General features: G+C 41.0%; 1 protein-coding gene across 1 annotated transcript in view; it reads right to left on the reverse strand.

The window, feature by feature from the left end:
• CRYBG3 (crystallin beta-gamma domain containing 3) overlaps positions 1 to 16,713 on the reverse strand; it is an 81,263-nt gene that overhangs the window by 28,745 nt on the left and 35,805 nt on the right. The window contains exons 4-9 of the mRNA XM_063150196.1: positions 10,797 to 15,300; positions 9,770 to 9,817; positions 9,311 to 9,426; positions 8,211 to 8,358; positions 1,839 to 1,978; positions 439 to 553 (exon numbers count right to left, since the gene is read on the reverse strand). Coding sequence (XP_063006266.1) covers positions 439 to 553; positions 1,839 to 1,978; positions 8,211 to 8,358; positions 9,311 to 9,426; positions 9,770 to 9,817; positions 10,797 to 15,300 — 5,071 coding nt within the window. The remainder of the gene's footprint in view (positions 1 to 438; positions 554 to 1,838; positions 1,979 to 8,210; positions 8,359 to 9,310; positions 9,427 to 9,769; positions 9,818 to 10,796; positions 15,301 to 16,713) is intronic.

A 16,713-nucleotide genomic window follows, 5' to 3' on the forward strand; every position in this document is an offset into this window, starting at 1 on the left:
TCCCATCTCCCTCACATGCAGATCCAAGTGCTGTCTGTCAACACAAAAACCAGCTGCACCTCTTCAGATTTGTGTGCAGAGAAATACTACTGGGTACTAAAGTTTTTATCTGGTCTTCCATCCCCAGTAGACCCTAACTGAAAAAAAATAAAATAAAAAACTTCAGAAGGGCTTTCTTGTTAATTAATTGGCGTTGGGTGCAACAAAATGAAGAGCCTTTCTGTATTATCAGGCCTCCTCCCAACAACAGGAGTTCCCAGGAAGATGCTGGGGGTGCAGAAGCCTGACAGTCACGGTGACCAAAGCAAGCACACCACGGAGGATTAACCCACAATGAACATCACAGCCCAAGCTGTATTTAGGTCAAAACATCTGGGAAGCAACAATAAAAAAAAGGAGGGCACACAGGGGATTATCAGGGAATTGTGAAGTCCTCACCATTCTTAAGGGACGCAGAGATTTTACATCTGCTGAAGGAATTTCAGGTGGTGAATCACATTCTTCCAAAATCATCATCTCTCCCTTGTAATTCAAGTCTGAATAAGCAAGCCATCTACAACAGTAAGGACAAATGACTCAATCAGTTCATCAATTACATTCTAAATACAAAGATCTTATTAAAATTATTTTCCTTTTGTACTCATAAGAGCTAGATAATGTTTGAGATGGCACATCAAAACAAAACTGTATTTAAATATGCTGGCAACATCACTGCTAGGAAGATCTCAAATACTTTTTCTTAGTCCAAGCTAAATATAACTGAAAGAGAAGAAAATTACCAATTTGTTCACTCAAAAAAGCCAGCTTGCTACTCTATGAGTATACAAAAACAGTCAGTACTGAGGATGAGATGTTTCCATTGAATTTTACCTAAGATTACCACCTTATGAATTAAAAGGCTTCTTATATCAGTCCCATATAATTTTTTTCAGTGGAAGTTATTAAAGTATGATTATTTACAAGAATCTTTTGGAAAGCTATTGTAATTTTGACATGAGGATTCGAATTGCTGGGAGTCCTTCAGACTGCTCTAAATCAGGTAAAAAAAAAGTTGAATATAGAAGCTGGACACAGGTTTAGGAGACCACACAAGGAATGGAGCAAGAGGCATAAAGCCACACAGAAAATTACTTTCTTAAAACACCCAAGTTTTGTCAAAACTAAGACAAGACTCTGTTTTTAAGTCCTTCACAACCCCAGGCTTCACAGACTTACTGTGAGACAGTGGGAAGGAAGGCTTGGCTCACGTGGAAAGGCAAGACTTGTAATAGAAGAGCTGCTGTCATCCTGCAATTACTTATGGGAAGAGCCACACAACTCCCAGACTTCAGGAACTGTGATGTTTTGGCCCAGGGAACACCAGCCCATTCTGCTCAATACAGGAAGTTCTGGGCTGCCCAGGGGCCTGTGTCATACTGCATCACCTCCCTCCAGAATGTCAGGATCTGGCTGTAGCTTCAGAAATGCTTGGGTGATGTAACACTCATATTCTGGTGCTCAGCCACAGTATTATGGTTGTAACAGGGTGGGTGACTCAGGAGAAGTATCTATTCTCCAATGAAATAAAAGCTTATTATAGCTGAGTTGCTTCCTTTATTTATAAAGCTACTCAAATATGGAATTACTGAAGAGGTCTGCCAGCAACTAGGAAAAAATGCCTTCAAACTAGGAGCCCACAGAACACAATGCTGACACATAGGGCTGGGAATATTAAACGTATGTTTACAAATTTCTGGCAAAACCCCCCAAATATTGTTCATCTTACTGACTGATTTTCATCCCCTGATATTACTCTTCTACCTGCTGGCAAAATGCTGCTAAAAAGGTTCAGTACTTACACTCCTGATCTGACTCTTATACAAGGGTTTTTCTCAACATCCAGCTCTTCTAAATTGGCAGCTGCGCCCTGTATGCAGATGGGAAGTCCCTCTGTACTACCAGCTGCCAGGCAGAACTCCACCTCTGGAATGCCACAGTCCTGTAGAAACAAACCAAAGGGTAATGTTTATCCACACTTGCAGACTCTGCCCCCAAACATTCCCTTTTTTGCCCCATCTTCTCACCCTTCTCCAGCCTTCATATGATGGAAGGGTTTTATTCTTTTTAAAATGGAGGCTGGAATTTTCAGAAAAGCCAAGGGAGGTAAATTTCCAGCTCCCACTAATTTTTAAAGAAGAAATTTATTGCTGTCAGGCTACTTGCATAAAGGCCAGTTTAAATATTCTCCAACCAAAGGACTGAACAACTTTATAAGACTGACTTCTTTTCCAAAAGGCAATGCTTCTATCACACACATGATGCTTCCATTACCTAAAACTTTCCAGAAATATCCATTACATTCCCACCTCTGCCCCTCCACAACAATTAAGTTCTGTAATGCAGAATGCAACTACAGTATCAAGCCATATGAGTTCAATGTTTTTGTTGTGCTAAATAAATCTGCAGCATTTTAGATGAAGAAGGAAAAAAAGATCAGTATTAAAAAACATCTATTCTGTTAAGTAGGCACTTTAGCAATTTTCCTGTTACCACACAGGTAACAGGAAATTTCATTGCTGGAGGTTTGCTGCTAAGAGATACTACAGGAGAGCAACCTGTTGACCACATGCTCTACTCTAGAATTTGCAGGGATTTTATTGAGCCACCCTCATTTTGCAGTATTTATATAACAAGCATTGCTAACACTTTGTTCCCCAGCACTCAAGCACACCCTGAACCAACGAGGATCTGCAAATCCCTGTTTCAGCAAGGTGTTCCAGACCAATGGAAGGCAGCTCACGTGTGCAGCTGGAAAACTTCACTTCTCAGCCACAACCTCCCAGAACACTTCCCCTTCTCCTCCTCACCCACAAGCACATGTGCTTTAAAACAGAGGGCTTGAACAGCATATAAAGATTCCCAAAATCCTAACGTGGCTGGGGAAGATGCCCCTTTCATGTGTGCTACAGAACAGGGATGAGTGGTGGTCTCTGAAGGTGTCCCCAGGGAAGCACCCAATTTCTGGATTTGGGGAGGAGCCAGGAGGGGCACACTGTGACACAGATCCTGCAAGGACTGTGGTTTCTGAAAGGAAGAACACAAGAGCTTGCAGGGAAACCCAGCAACAGGGCACAAAAGCCCTGGAAGCTACAGCTCCTCATCTTGTGACAGCACCTGCAGTGCTCTCCTTTTGCACGTGGGTTTTTAGTGGGGTTTTCATGGGGCCACATCCCACTTCTTGTTCACGGCATTTTTCATTAGTTATTGAAATGTCAGCACTAAGAATGGATGCACTTGAGGATATTGTTTCACTTTCCTCCCGAGACCTGAGGTAACAGAGTAAGACTGCCTTGGCAACTCTCCCTCCTGCACAGTCACGTTTCCTCTGTATTGTACCTTACAAACAATGCTCACTCTTTGTTTTTAGAACAGAAACTGCAACACCGGAATTTTTGTTTTCAGATTACCAAACCCAGAAAAAACAGGAAAAACGACTTTCTAGTACAATGCTGCTTTATGGGAACATGCTAAGGAACTCCATTCCTCAATTCTAAGCATCTTTAAATCTTAGACAAGATTTAAAAAAAATAAAATCACCCCATAGTTCTCACACGTGTATGTATCTTACTAAATCAAAGTTGAGAAATACTTGAAGTCTGTGGTTTTTTTTCTAAAAATATCTGATATGTAAGAAGGCTGAAATTCATAAATTCAGTAATAAAGCTTGATTCAAAAAATTGAAGTTGCACCTATAAGAATTCCACAAATAATGATGCCAGACTCCTAATGGCTTCAGATAAATTCTGAAACTAAGTATCTACAAGACTAGACAAGTAGCAAAATAAAAGTATCTGCCTGAGGGCTCAGACAGAAGAGGAGATGGAGTATGCTTAATTTTAATTCAGTAGGAGGCTTTTGTTTTTGTTTTTGTTTTTCATTTAAAATTGGAAAGAGGCACTCTGTAAGCTCTTTTCAAGTCTGCTCTCCTGACTCTGAAGCTCATGAGGCAGTCTCCAGTTCAAGAGATGACAAATGTACCAGGGGAGGTAAAGCACAAACACTCATATTAAAGTCTCTCCTATTTATCACCATCTCTCTCCAGTCAGATTTTGAAAGCAATAAAAAACCTCTACTCATAGTGATTGTACTTTTGTGTGTGTTCTACATTAAGTTCACAAATTTCTTTCATAAAGTGCCACACAACAAACTAAGGTTTTCATCAAAACCAATTCAAATATTTATTTTTAAAGGTGGTAACATGGTCGAGCAAGAAGCACATCATATTTTCTAAGCACATTTTTTTAAAGTCACAAATACACATTTTGACTTAAATAAGGAGTTCAATTTACCTGTACTGATGCACAGACCACAGAGAATGGTAACATTTATTATTACTGTGCCATGCCATTAATCTATACAATTAAAGCATGCAAATTTAGCTTGGTAAATATTGGCCCCCAGCATGTTCATATTTGCCTGAGCATATTTAACAGCCTTCATAACTTTCAGAGGCTCCTTTAACATTCCCAATGAAGCCACCATCTTTAGAAACAAAATGAAAACCATACAAATATGACAGCAGTCAGGTGGAGACCCTTCAGTCTGAAGCCCTGCCATCTGCAAGGCATCAAGATTTGGAAATAAGATACACACATGCACAACTATTATCATGCAAAACTGCTACCACAGTATTCCAGCCCAGATCCCAAACTGGAAGGTTTCTCCCTAAAGCCACCCCCCAAACTGTGCCACCCCCATCACAAGCAGTCCAAACTCACACACTCATTGTCCTACAGACACATCAGGCAGAACCAGAAACAAAAGCAGGGCAAACACATTAGGCAGCTGTGCTCATTTCCAGTGCTAACACACAACCAGCAAATGCTCAGGTAGATCACAGCCTCCAGGCATCCCTCTCTGCCTGCCTTACTCTGTGGTATCCTCCTGCAGTCAGCCTGGAATGCCTGTGCTTCCCTCGTGGGCTTTAGGGGGCTGGGATGTTTACAAAGCAGTGGAACACTTACAGACACCTCCAGAAGAGCAACATGGCCCTCAGCAGAAAGGGGAAAGCTCCTTCTGAAGAGGATTAACACAACCTTAAGCCTTTAGCACTACATATTCCTCTTCAGTGGCATCTCTGACATTTTTCTAGCCTGACCAAGAGGTCCAGCAGAAGTGGCAGACCAAAAAAAGCCTTTGACCCCCTCAAGGTGCTCTTGGTTGATTATCCTTCCTCTGGATCTAGGATTACAGCCCTAACAGCTCCAGCAGGGCTAAATAAACTCAGCACTGTTGAGACTTCTCCTTGGATCTGTCAGCTGAGGTGATCAAATCAGCCTGTTTAACTGGGGTAGTTCTGTGTCAACAGCAGGACAAAGAATGACTGAAGTCTGGCTTCTTAAGGGAAATGCCAAAACAAGGATGAGAGAAGAGACTATTGAAAACCAGGCCTAATTAGTTCTGGTATTAGCATGATTGCTTTGTAATGTCTAGACACCATTTTACTTTAAATACACATTTTGTCTTTAGGATGCTATCTGCTTCTGGAGGTGGTTTTTTTTGTTGTTGTTTTTTTGTCCTGTTGGTCCTTCAGGCTTTTTTACCCATTCATAATTCTTGCTCCCAGTGCTCCAGCACTGTACCACTCTTGCTACCACTCACCACCACCAAACCCAGCTACAGAACTTAGCAGGGGTGGCAAATGAAATCATACAAAGGAAATAAATGATTACTGTCCTGTAAAGAACCAGCCAGCAAGTGAGACTATCTGAAGCTGCTGAGTGTCTTCCTATGGCATCTGACAAAGTCCCTGCTTAAATTATTAGCTTCTTTTCACCAGAAAAACCACACAACAAAAGAAACACACCCTTCCTGTAATAGTGTGAACAATCCCATTACAAAGAGCTTTGCTTAAGGAGACTCCACAAGGAATCCAGGTAATCCCTGCCTAACCATCTTGCTGAGAGTGATTATAAACTGCTGTTTCAGATCCCTTGCCACCTTGCAAAATAATGGTTCACAAGACTATTCCAGAACGGAGGTGACAGGAACTCTTCTTAGCCCTTGTTTTTGGGAACAAAATATATAGCACTCTGGGTTTCCAGAAACAGAAAGGAAAAAAGCCCAACGTGCAAAAAAGCAAAAATATGTGTTTACAGTAGGCCAGAGAAATGACCTGGCTAAACAGACTGTGCTGCAGGAACTTCACGAACCTGGGTGTGCAGGCAGACTTTGCTGGCCTTGGCTTGTGTCAAAGAGGAGATCAATCTCCACATCATTTCAGACAGGTCTTCATTTTACTGGTTGCACAATCTGTTTCTTTGGAATCTCCTCCCCACAATTTTCTTCAAATTAAATACACATGGATACACCTAAAGCATACCCATGGTTAGCCAGGCCACAAGCTAACCAAAAATCTAACAGAATCTCTGCTTTTTGGGGAGGCTTGAAGCCAAATCAAGAGCACAAAGCTACTGGCAGGCTGTTCTTCAGACAATACGCTAGTAAAAAAAAATATTACATGTACCTCCTACAGTTTCGTTAGTAAAAAACTGTTTCTCCTCTTCTTGGCAAGCTGTTTTCTTCTCAAATATTTAGTCCATGTTCAAATCTGTTAACTCACATCAACTGAGCAGCCATTAAACAAAGACCATTGAAAAACTACTTGAAAAATTGGAAGACAAGTCAAACAACCTGGACACAGAGCCAGTATGGCCAAACTACCCTGGAGAAAAGACACTGACAGCCTATGAAAAAGAAAAGGCAGTAAAACACACACACACGAGCTGCCTGAAAAAGAATCTGCTATTTGTCAAATAAAAACAAAGCCTATATTTTCCACAAAAATAAATAAATAGGGTAGCACTTTGGGAAACTACCTTCCAAAAGCAGTTCCACAGCAGCTAAAGAACAACCTAGAAAAGTAGAGATGCCTTCATGAATCAAGGTGTAGAAGACAAAACCTGGCTGGTGAGGGCACTAAACTCACCAACCACACCTGCTAAAGGTTTCATTTACACGAGGAAAGTGTTGATTACTGAACTAGTGTAAAGTAACAAAGCTTTCCATCTGTGTTCTACATAAATGAACCACAGACTGGGAGAACAAAAGTCAAAGCTATTTAGCTGTACTGCAAAGGTTTTTATCAAGCATGATGAAGTTAAACAAGTATCTTTCCTATCCAAGAGTCTTCTTTCATAACCAAGACCCATCCAGCTTCCCTTGGCTGTTACTGTGGAATACCTTCATTTATTTAGTTGTCTTCCCTATTATTGATCAACATTCATATTGCGTATTGATCAAAGGTTTTTAATATGTTTAGCTCAAATAATGTTAACTTAATTATTCTTGCCTTCAGTCAGCCACTTTTGAATTAATTAATTTCTAAGTTTTTAGGAGAATGAAAAAGCATTTCTAATTGTTATGACAATATGCCCCTGTACTGATGACAAAAAAGTTATCAATTTTAAAATGACCTCTATACCAGCAGAAAACAGAGAAACCACTTTACTAAAAATCTTTCACATTGTGATACAAATGATAATCCAGTCACTGCAAAGGCCACTGCCCTGTGAGCAACTGGAATGTTGCACTGAACAATGAGACCACTAAGTCTTCTTAAATCACAAGATCTGGAAAATATATTCCTCATTCAGTGAATAACAATGGATGCATTATATTTAGTTTTAGATATTTGATTCTTATCTCTTCAACAAAAAGCCTTCTAAACTGATGGCTGTAGGCACAGCTACATGCTGTAGGTGTACACTGGTCTAAGTGCAGATTCTACAGATGGCACAAAAGCTGTAGAGGGAATGGCAGCAGTTTGTGGAGGCTACACTGTACAAACAGGATTGGAAACCCAACTACTACTGAAGCAGATGCCATACAGACACAGCAGACAGCTTAAGATAAAAACTTCTTCCAAAAAATGAATTGATTCAATTTAATTTCAAATAAGTGGACAGGTAAACATCTAAAAGCAGAGGAGCCTGTGTCATGTGAGGGTGGTGGCAAAGAAAAATAATCCACCTGCTCAGTAACTCAGGAAGAAAGGGAAATTTAGCACAGTAAAAGCCCTGGAATTTATCACCTAGAAAGTGAAAAAACTGAGTCACAGCAAATGTGGATAAAGTCAGGAACATGACACACACACTGTCATTGCTGGTAATACACCAGTGTGACCAACAAATCAATTATGCATGTGAGAATACTGTGGAGAAAGTCTGTACCTTTGTTACGTGTTTGATGGAACCAACTGTGAGGTTTCTTCGATGATGTTTTATGCCTGGGAGATCCCAAAGGTGATCCAGCACAGCTTCTCCTTCTTCTAGTACATGTCTTCGACCTTGGAACTTTGGTTTCTCATAAAAAATCCAACTGCAATAATGATAAAATTAACTGAGTCATTGCTGGTAGAGCATATCTGATGGAAAGCCCAGGAAAAAGCTCTTCTTACCAAAACAAATATCACATCTTTCTTATGCTGTCCCTCAGTATTCACTTTGGTATTGACAAGTAAAATATACAGTTCTTCTCCAGAATAAAATATAAAATAAAAATGCAGCTAAACTACAATGTGAATGAGCAACCTTATTTTACCAGGCCAAATATACTAACTGTCACATCAAAATGTGTCCTGTTCAGGCAGACACTATAAAAGGCAGAAAACATACTAATAATGGCATTCACAATTCCTTAGGATGTGAAAGAAATGTATGCACAACCACACAAGGCTGCCTGAAAACTGCATAAATGTGACATACATGGCTGACAGTCAGAAACATTCCCTGTAAGCCCCACCAATGAAATTCCAGTGCAACAACTGACACAGACCTGGCCCCAGCTTCCCAAAGCAAACTGAGGAACACTTGCAAACCTAAAGGTCCTTGTATATATCCTTCTGTAGCCACACTCCTTTCAATGCCACATTGAAACCAGCAGCTGAGAATGTTCATTTTACAACAGCTACTGTAAAATGAAACTGAACTGCAAAAATCCACCTTTTTTTTTTTTTAAATTCACATATTTCTAGTCATGATTATGGCTGCACTGGCTCAGCACTTCAGGCAAGAGCTCTAAACTCACTTGAGGCTCTATTAGAAACGTCCTGTTTGAAGCTAGCTCCCAGGAGAAACAATATTTTTTTGTTTTAGTGCAGCATTTAAAACTTTGTTTTATGCTTTTTCACTGGTTTCAGTCTAATTATAAAGCAAGAAAAAGACACTACTGCAGATGGGACATGTGTCATAAATAAAAGAAATAAAAACACAAGAGGAACACACAGGCAGTCTTTTGGAAAGACTATTTAAATATGACCTGGATTTCTTACCATCCTCTAATTATCCTAAGCACTGTTCCAATGGGAAAGATCCATGATGAGGCATCTAGCACATCTGAATGAACTTCTTGTTTACTTTTGTTGCCACAAGTATCATAAATAATAATCTGAAACAATACACAATGCATGCAAATGAGGGCCCATTTCAACACAGAACACAATTATTCTTTTGCTTGCAATTTGTGCCCACCCAACTGAGAGGCTGCACAGTTTCTTCCTTTATGAAACACTCTATTCAATGAAAACAATTGCTGAGAAAGACAGTAAAATTACTAGTGGCAGGATTTTAAATAATATATTCTCACTGCTAGCATGGGGAAGTACATGCTATTAATACATAAAAATACATAAAATTAGACTAACAACTTCAGATGCTTTCTTTTCAAAAATTACAGTATGACAAATTATTCCATGTATCATATTGATTTATGTGGCACAAACTCTGCTTACCTTCCCTGGTCTTGGGTTGTATTTGAGACTTGCTCTGTCAATGATGTTCTGAAATTAAAAGGACATGGGAAACAACTATTAACAGCTACAACAGTGGCACAAAGCACAGGCAGATTATTCTGGGTCCACTATTCCTATACATGTACACAACTGTCTTTAATAGAAAAAAAACCCAAGATTTCTTTCACTGCCATTCAGAGCTGGTGCAAATTATTTAACAGGGTCAATCAGCAGAAAGCAGCATGTGCTAGAAAGGAAGAGCTGTTATGTAAGTTATAACCTTTACAAATGTATTAACTCCTTCCCAGCAAACAATAGACTGCATTTCTTAACAGAGGAAAGAACAAAAGACACATCTAACACAGGCTGGAGTATTCCCAACATGGTGGAAAGACTTCTTCAGTTACACACTTGGTCTGTGTGGCACTTTCAGATTCTAAACAGGAGAAGAACTCTTTCCATACCCTCATTTCCCATTGCTTTAAGCAAACTAAAAAAAGAAATCCTAATCTATGGAAGCAGCTATGTTACCTACTTGCTAACCGAGCTATAGTTTGTAGAAGACACTGTGATGAAACAATCAAAGAGCACAGTAAGCTAATATTTATACATTTTTTGGACAAGACAACTCTATTAATCTCAGAAGTGAAAGAAGTAAAAGAACAATTTTCATATAAAAGGCAATTCCATCACCTTCAGGTTGAAATGTCCTTAACATGGAGAAGTCTGTCTTGTGCTATTATAGAGACTTTTTATTATGCATATTTCCGTATTTTACCTTCTGTTCCCATATTCTGTTTTACAGTTAAATCACTTTCACCTGTGTGCTGAACCAAGACTGTTATATTTTAAAATTTATCAGAATACTTTTTTTTTTAAAACTATGAGAAAAAAGCCTAATAACTTCTGATAAAAACTTTTTATGACAAAAACTTAATTAAAAGGTAGCAAGGAGGATAGGGAGGCAGGAACTTTGAATCTGGGCTAATCACTTTGATTATAAATATCATGTGACATGACATCTTACCGCTGACAGTTCTCCCAGTTTTAGCACGGTGTTGTCTTGAAACCAGTGATTCTTTGGCTGCAGCATATCCTGAAGAAAGCTTCCAAACCTGGTCCCCTTTTCAGAAGAGCCTTTTCTGGCAGATTTCAAGTACTGGTAGTACACACTTGTAGGAGGCTGTGTTACAGCAGCATCAGCTTTCTCTGGAACTGGGTTACAAGGTGTCTGACTGGGAGAAGACACATCTGGAAACTGTTCTGTTTGCTCCTGTGAGTCAAGCTGCTCTTTTGAAAGAAGAAATGATGGTTCAAGAAAAGATCTACTTTGGTCATTTGATTGAGGGGCTGCGTTAAAATCCTCTCTGCACTGACTGGAAAGGCTGTTGTCTTCTCTCTCAACATCAAGAATATCTTCCTCATATGAAGGCTCTTCCTCCTCCTCCTCCTCCACCCCTTCCTCCTCATCCTCCTCCTCCTGGCTGAAGCGGGCAGTGAACTGCAAGCGCTCGGACACCGACTGGAGGAGGGAGAGCACAGAAGTGTGCTCAGAGCTGTCTTTGGAGGCTCCCCCAGCACGGCTCTCTGGGGACACGTCCGTGGACAGCACATCCTCCTGGGAGCTGTCATCCTCATAGATGGGGGACAGGGAGAAAGGATAAACCCTGTAGCGCTTGGCCTCCACGCTCAGGAAGGACTCCGAGCCGCGGCTCTCGGCTGCTGCGCTCACCTTGCTGTCCTGCCCAAACACACACCCTGACTCCTGCCTGTTCCTTGCTCCAGCAGGCCTCAGATCATCTGTGTTATCTGAAGGCAAATCAGAAGGAGAAAGAGAACCAGTTTGCATCTCATCAGTTGAGACAGATTTGTTGTCAGTTTGAAGAGCACCTTCGTAAATGATGGTAAAAGAACTGTTTTCCCACTGTTCAATTAGGGGAGAAGAGGCCAAAAGTTCTGTTGGTTCCTTCATGCCATTGCTGCAGTCCAGGCCATTTTCTTCAAGCTGATCATTTCTCTCCATGTCTTGACCCTTGATTTGTGCCAGCTTCAGAGTCCCATTACTTTGAGCAAAGACTGTGTTGAAGCAGTGTTTCCCTTCACTGGCCTCTCCAGGAACAGATGATTCAGGCACCTTGGACTCAAATCTCAGTGTATCTAACTGTGTATCTAACCCAGCATTACCCTCTGCTCCAGTATTTGCCCCTTCTGCTAGCTCCTCTTCACTCTCCACTGCCTCAGAATTTTGTAAGGTTGCTTCTGCTTGTACAGGTACTCCCTCTGCAGCCTCTTTCCCACAGTGTTTGTGCAGACTGTCCTCTGCATTGCTTTCCAGAGACATCTGAGGGCTGCTTTTATCTTTGGAGTCACTCTGCAGGTCGATACATTCTTCACCACACATAAAAGATGACAAATTAACATTTGCAGCTAGCAGCAGTGTGGACTCTGGCATATTTGTATTATTGCTTGAACCTTTTAACTGCAATGGCAAAAGTGTTCCTTCAGCCACGGCAGCATCTCTATCTATAAAATGTAAAGTTCCATCAGATTTTCTACTTACTGCTGATACTTGGCCACACATTTCTGCTGCAGCCAGATGGTCACACACCCTTGCATTGTGCCTCTCTTTTGCTGGTGTCAGAAGATCTGATTCTGGCCTTGCAAAACTGCCAGAGGGAAGAAATCCATTTGTTTGAGGAGTAATTGCATTACTTGCTACATTTTCATCTTTCTGAGGCCAACTGATGCCATTTTCCATACAATGTGGAAGCAAAGGAGGACCTGAGCAATCTGCCTTTTCACAGTTTACAGCTACAGTCTGAGTTTCAACCATCTCTGTTGGTTCCTGAGCGTTGGCAGGAAACCTCACATCCAGACTTAAAGCCTTTGGTATTTCAGCCTCAGGTTTGGGCTGAACATTTCCAGAAAGCCTTTTCCTCTCAGGGCCTTGCTGCTGACTGGAGGCCAGTTTCTGTATGGCTGAGTTAATGACCCCATCAACTGTTTCTTTTGCTTTTAGTTCTAGTGCCCTATGAAGGTCAATTTTACCAGGAATGGAAGAGAGCATCTTTTTATCTTGATTATTTGTATCCACTCTTTCATTTCCTGTAAATGAACACGAGCCTCCTCCACCGGGCTCATTAAAATCTTTTAATGACTGCACAGCTGACTGGATTTCTCCTGCTGCCAGCTGTACACTCTCAGCCTTCTGATAATTTGTAATATCCATATTTATTAAACCATCCTTGCTGCCACAAAGCTGGCAGGCACCAAAGCCTTCTTTTGCTATTATTTCTTCTGTAGCCAAGTGTAAAACCAAGTCCACAATTTCTTCAGCTTTCTTCAGCAAAACAGCAGCATCTGGGAAAGAAGAACATTCTTGTGCTTTCCCAGAACAGAGACCATTTGCCTGGGCAGGTGCAGCAGCTTTTTGGCCAGAAGGGGCTTCCAAAGGAGCAGAAGCACCAAGAATCACCTGTCCCACAGCATCCCTGCAGACAGTCTCAGAATGGGCTGACTCAGATGCAGTTTCCAAAGGTATCAAGGGACAGATGGGTGATGGCACTGCCTCTGCCAGGACACTGCTGTCAGCCTGTTGTGTGCAGAAGGCCTCATCTGCCCCATCACTTGCTCTGTGACTGGAAGAATTACTGTTCCCCTGAGCAGTGCTGGACATCTGCAAGGCAGAAACAGGAAGGTTGGAGGCTTCTCTGGATACCAGAGGAGGAGAAGTGGGCCTGGAGATGCAAACAACCTCTGCACCTACTCCATCAGCACAGCTATCAAGCACAGGAGGAATAATCTCGGGTTCCAGAGAATTTGCTGGGCACAAAGTTCTCAGGTCTCCTGAGCAAGGTGGCCTCTCTGTCATCCTGTTCACAGGGACTATTCTCCCAGACTCTGCAGCTGGAAAAACAGAGCTGTCTTTTTCAGAAGCAGCAATCTGGCCATTTTCAGAGCTAGTGGCAGAAGGCAGCATTTTTCCTTGTTTATCAGATGAAGAATCAATTACTGTGGGTGATAGCCTAAGTTTATTGCTGTTTTCCTTCTTGGAAGAAAAATTAATGCACCTGCTTTCAGAAGCAGGTGGAGATTCAGAAATTAGGTCTACATCATCATTTTCACAGGTGAAAGCAGAATGGTTGGTCAAAGGCTTTCCTTCAGATCTCAAGGCAGAATGAGGAGTGATCATAGAGGTAGACTCGTGGGTTGGAAGCACTGTCAGCTCATCAAAATGTGTTTTCACACTTTGACACCCATGTGCACAAGGTGACACACTGGCAAGGTTTTCCACTGCAACCTCAGACAAAGCCTTCATTGTTTCCTCACTCTCCTTTCCTGGACAAGGAAAACCAGTCTGCTGCGTGGCAGTATCCTTGGAATTCTCCACGTGGATCAGCCCGTGACCATTTTGTATGAGCACTGCTTTCCCTGACCCACTCAGTTCTTCACTACAAGTCCCCCTGCCCATGGCTCTATCTTCATCATGTCCAATAAATGACACTGAGGCAGTTAGATTGCCTGTGGCCAAGCACTTTCCTCCTTTGGATTCCATGCTGAGTGAAGTAGGTACTTGTTCATTAAAAGGGAAAAGAACAGTAGCAGGAGAGTTTTGTAGATTTTCCTCTCTGTCCACAGCTGTGACAATTTTCTGTGTATCACCATTTCCTGGATCACCATCCTTATTGTCACTCCTAGTGCGCTGATCTGCTTTCTGCTGAAATGTAGTGGTACTGAAATGAAGCCTCTGGACATCCAATGTTTGCTCTGAGTGATTATTCACTTGATGATTGCAGCAAAATTCTCCCTTCTCCTCCTGCAGTTCTTCATTAACTGTCTTTCTTTTTGACTTGGGTGAATGCAAACAATTATCCTGTATTTCTTTTGGGGACTTATTATTACCTGCTTTACTACAATAATTTTCTTTATCAAAGTTAGAAGTAGCATTTTTGTCTGTCTGAAATAGAGTTTCTGCTTCTCCTGGCAGTCCATCTTCTTTTCCAAACAAGTCATTTGCAGAACTGACTTGAAGGGAATGAGTACTCTGGGAAGTGGAATTGCTTAGGATCCCACTGTTCCTACCACTAAATGGCAATAATGAATCTAGTGAAAATGTCCTTTTAACTTTTGTTGCAGCTAACGCAGGTGCATTTCTTAAGTGTAACTCATGACATGATTCAGTGGATGAAGCTGTGGCCTTTGCAGTTCTTTCACGTTTACTTCTGCCCAAGCAATGCTGACCTTTACCAAACTGTTTGCTTCCCACTCTAACTGCAGAAGAATTTAACACTGCATCATCTTGGTGATCGTTACCCTCATCTCTTCCATTTTCTTCTATTAGGCATCCTGATTTCACAGACAGAGTTGTCCGGACCTCTCCATTTCCTTTGACTGTTGAAGCATTTCTGTTCTCAGGACTTGTTTCTCCTTTTCCAGTTCCTGACTGGTTCCTGAGGAGCTGCCTGATCCTTGCAGGACCCCGATATGTTGCGTACGTGACCGCGGGCGCCTCTGGCTTCCGTCGTGTCTGCCTGGAACAAGGATCATCAATATCAGCAAGGACAGACCATGAACTGCTGGCACAATAATAAAGTTTAGCCCCAGCTGTAGATGATGCAAAATACTGCTTTACTCCACAGGTTAGCACAAAGTGTAAATTGCACTCAACACTATTTTCCTCCTGCTTCTGCTAAGCAGAGGTTTGTGTGACAAATGATATGGACACCACCTTGTACCAAAAAAGCCAACTTATAGTTAAAGTAAAAAAGTGGATGCTGGCTTAACCAACTTCTATCATTTATTTTGTACCAGGCAAGGGAATTCTGATAAGTGTCGCTGCAAGGCAACATTTGCAGAGACATAATCAATAATCGTGTTTTGAAGATGTTAGATCCTTCTAAAGCAGGCCTGCACATTAAAACTGAAGAAAATTTACTATACTAACATTCATTAAAATATGAATTGAAATTTAAACTTTTACCCAAACTCCCAACACACTGTCAAAAAACAGGAGGAGGAGACACAAAACGTGGGGAAAAAAAGGAAGTATATAACAGGGGATGCTTTTTTGAACCACAGGGTAGTAAGGAAAGAGATTGAATGGGGAATGAATAAGAATGAAGACCCTTGGAATGCTGGAGGGAACACCAAAATGGGAAAACTAGAAATGTTACAAGGAATTGATAGATCTAGCTATTCATTAGTCTTAAATTAAGCAGAAAAAACGGTGAATGCAAAAACTAAGAAATTAAAGAAAGACCACAGAGGAACTGTGATCCTGCTCCTTCACTGCCCTTTCTCACAACACTAAAAATGAGTTCAGAGCCTGTCACTTCCAATTTTCTGAAGAAGCAGTTTTTCTCCTTTCTTAAAACTATGAGACATCACAAATACTCACCTTTCTTTCAAATGCTTTTCTCTTTCCCCCCTATTTTTCCGCCTGTTAAAGAATTCTTACAAAAATCAGTCACTGTCAGCTTTTCCATTCTTCACCTCAAGACAAAGTAGATGCTCAGACAAGACTTGAACTCCCTTCTGCCTCAAGCTCCACTAAAACTAAGAAGAAACCCTTTCAAAGTCTGCCCTATATCTGCTAACACAGGGAATGCTGGAATCAGCCATTCAGATGTCTGCAAAATTGTCCTACTCATTTCAGGAGATTCTCTTGGGCAAAAAAAACAACAACAACAAAAAGAGGTGTTGGCTAAGATTTTGATTTCTAATATAAAAGCATTGCAATATACAAAGATAGCTTAATAGGTTCTAAAAGATCTTTCCAACTTCCCTCATTTGTTCAATGTGTTTAGAAGTTGTTACAGCTCTAGAGTTGAGAACAAATAATTTAAGTGAGAAATAAAAAATGAATTTAATAAGGAAACTAAAACATCTGAGTATCACTGAATAACTAACTTCAAATCTCATCTCTATGGATTCTGAGCATATAT

Source organism: Melospiza melodia, chromosome 2 (genome assembly GCF_035770615.1).
Source record: "Melospiza melodia melodia isolate bMelMel2 chromosome 2, bMelMel2.pri, whole genome shotgun sequence".
NCBI classification, from domain to species: domain Eukaryota; kingdom Metazoa; phylum Chordata; class Aves; order Passeriformes; family Passerellidae; genus Melospiza; species Melospiza melodia.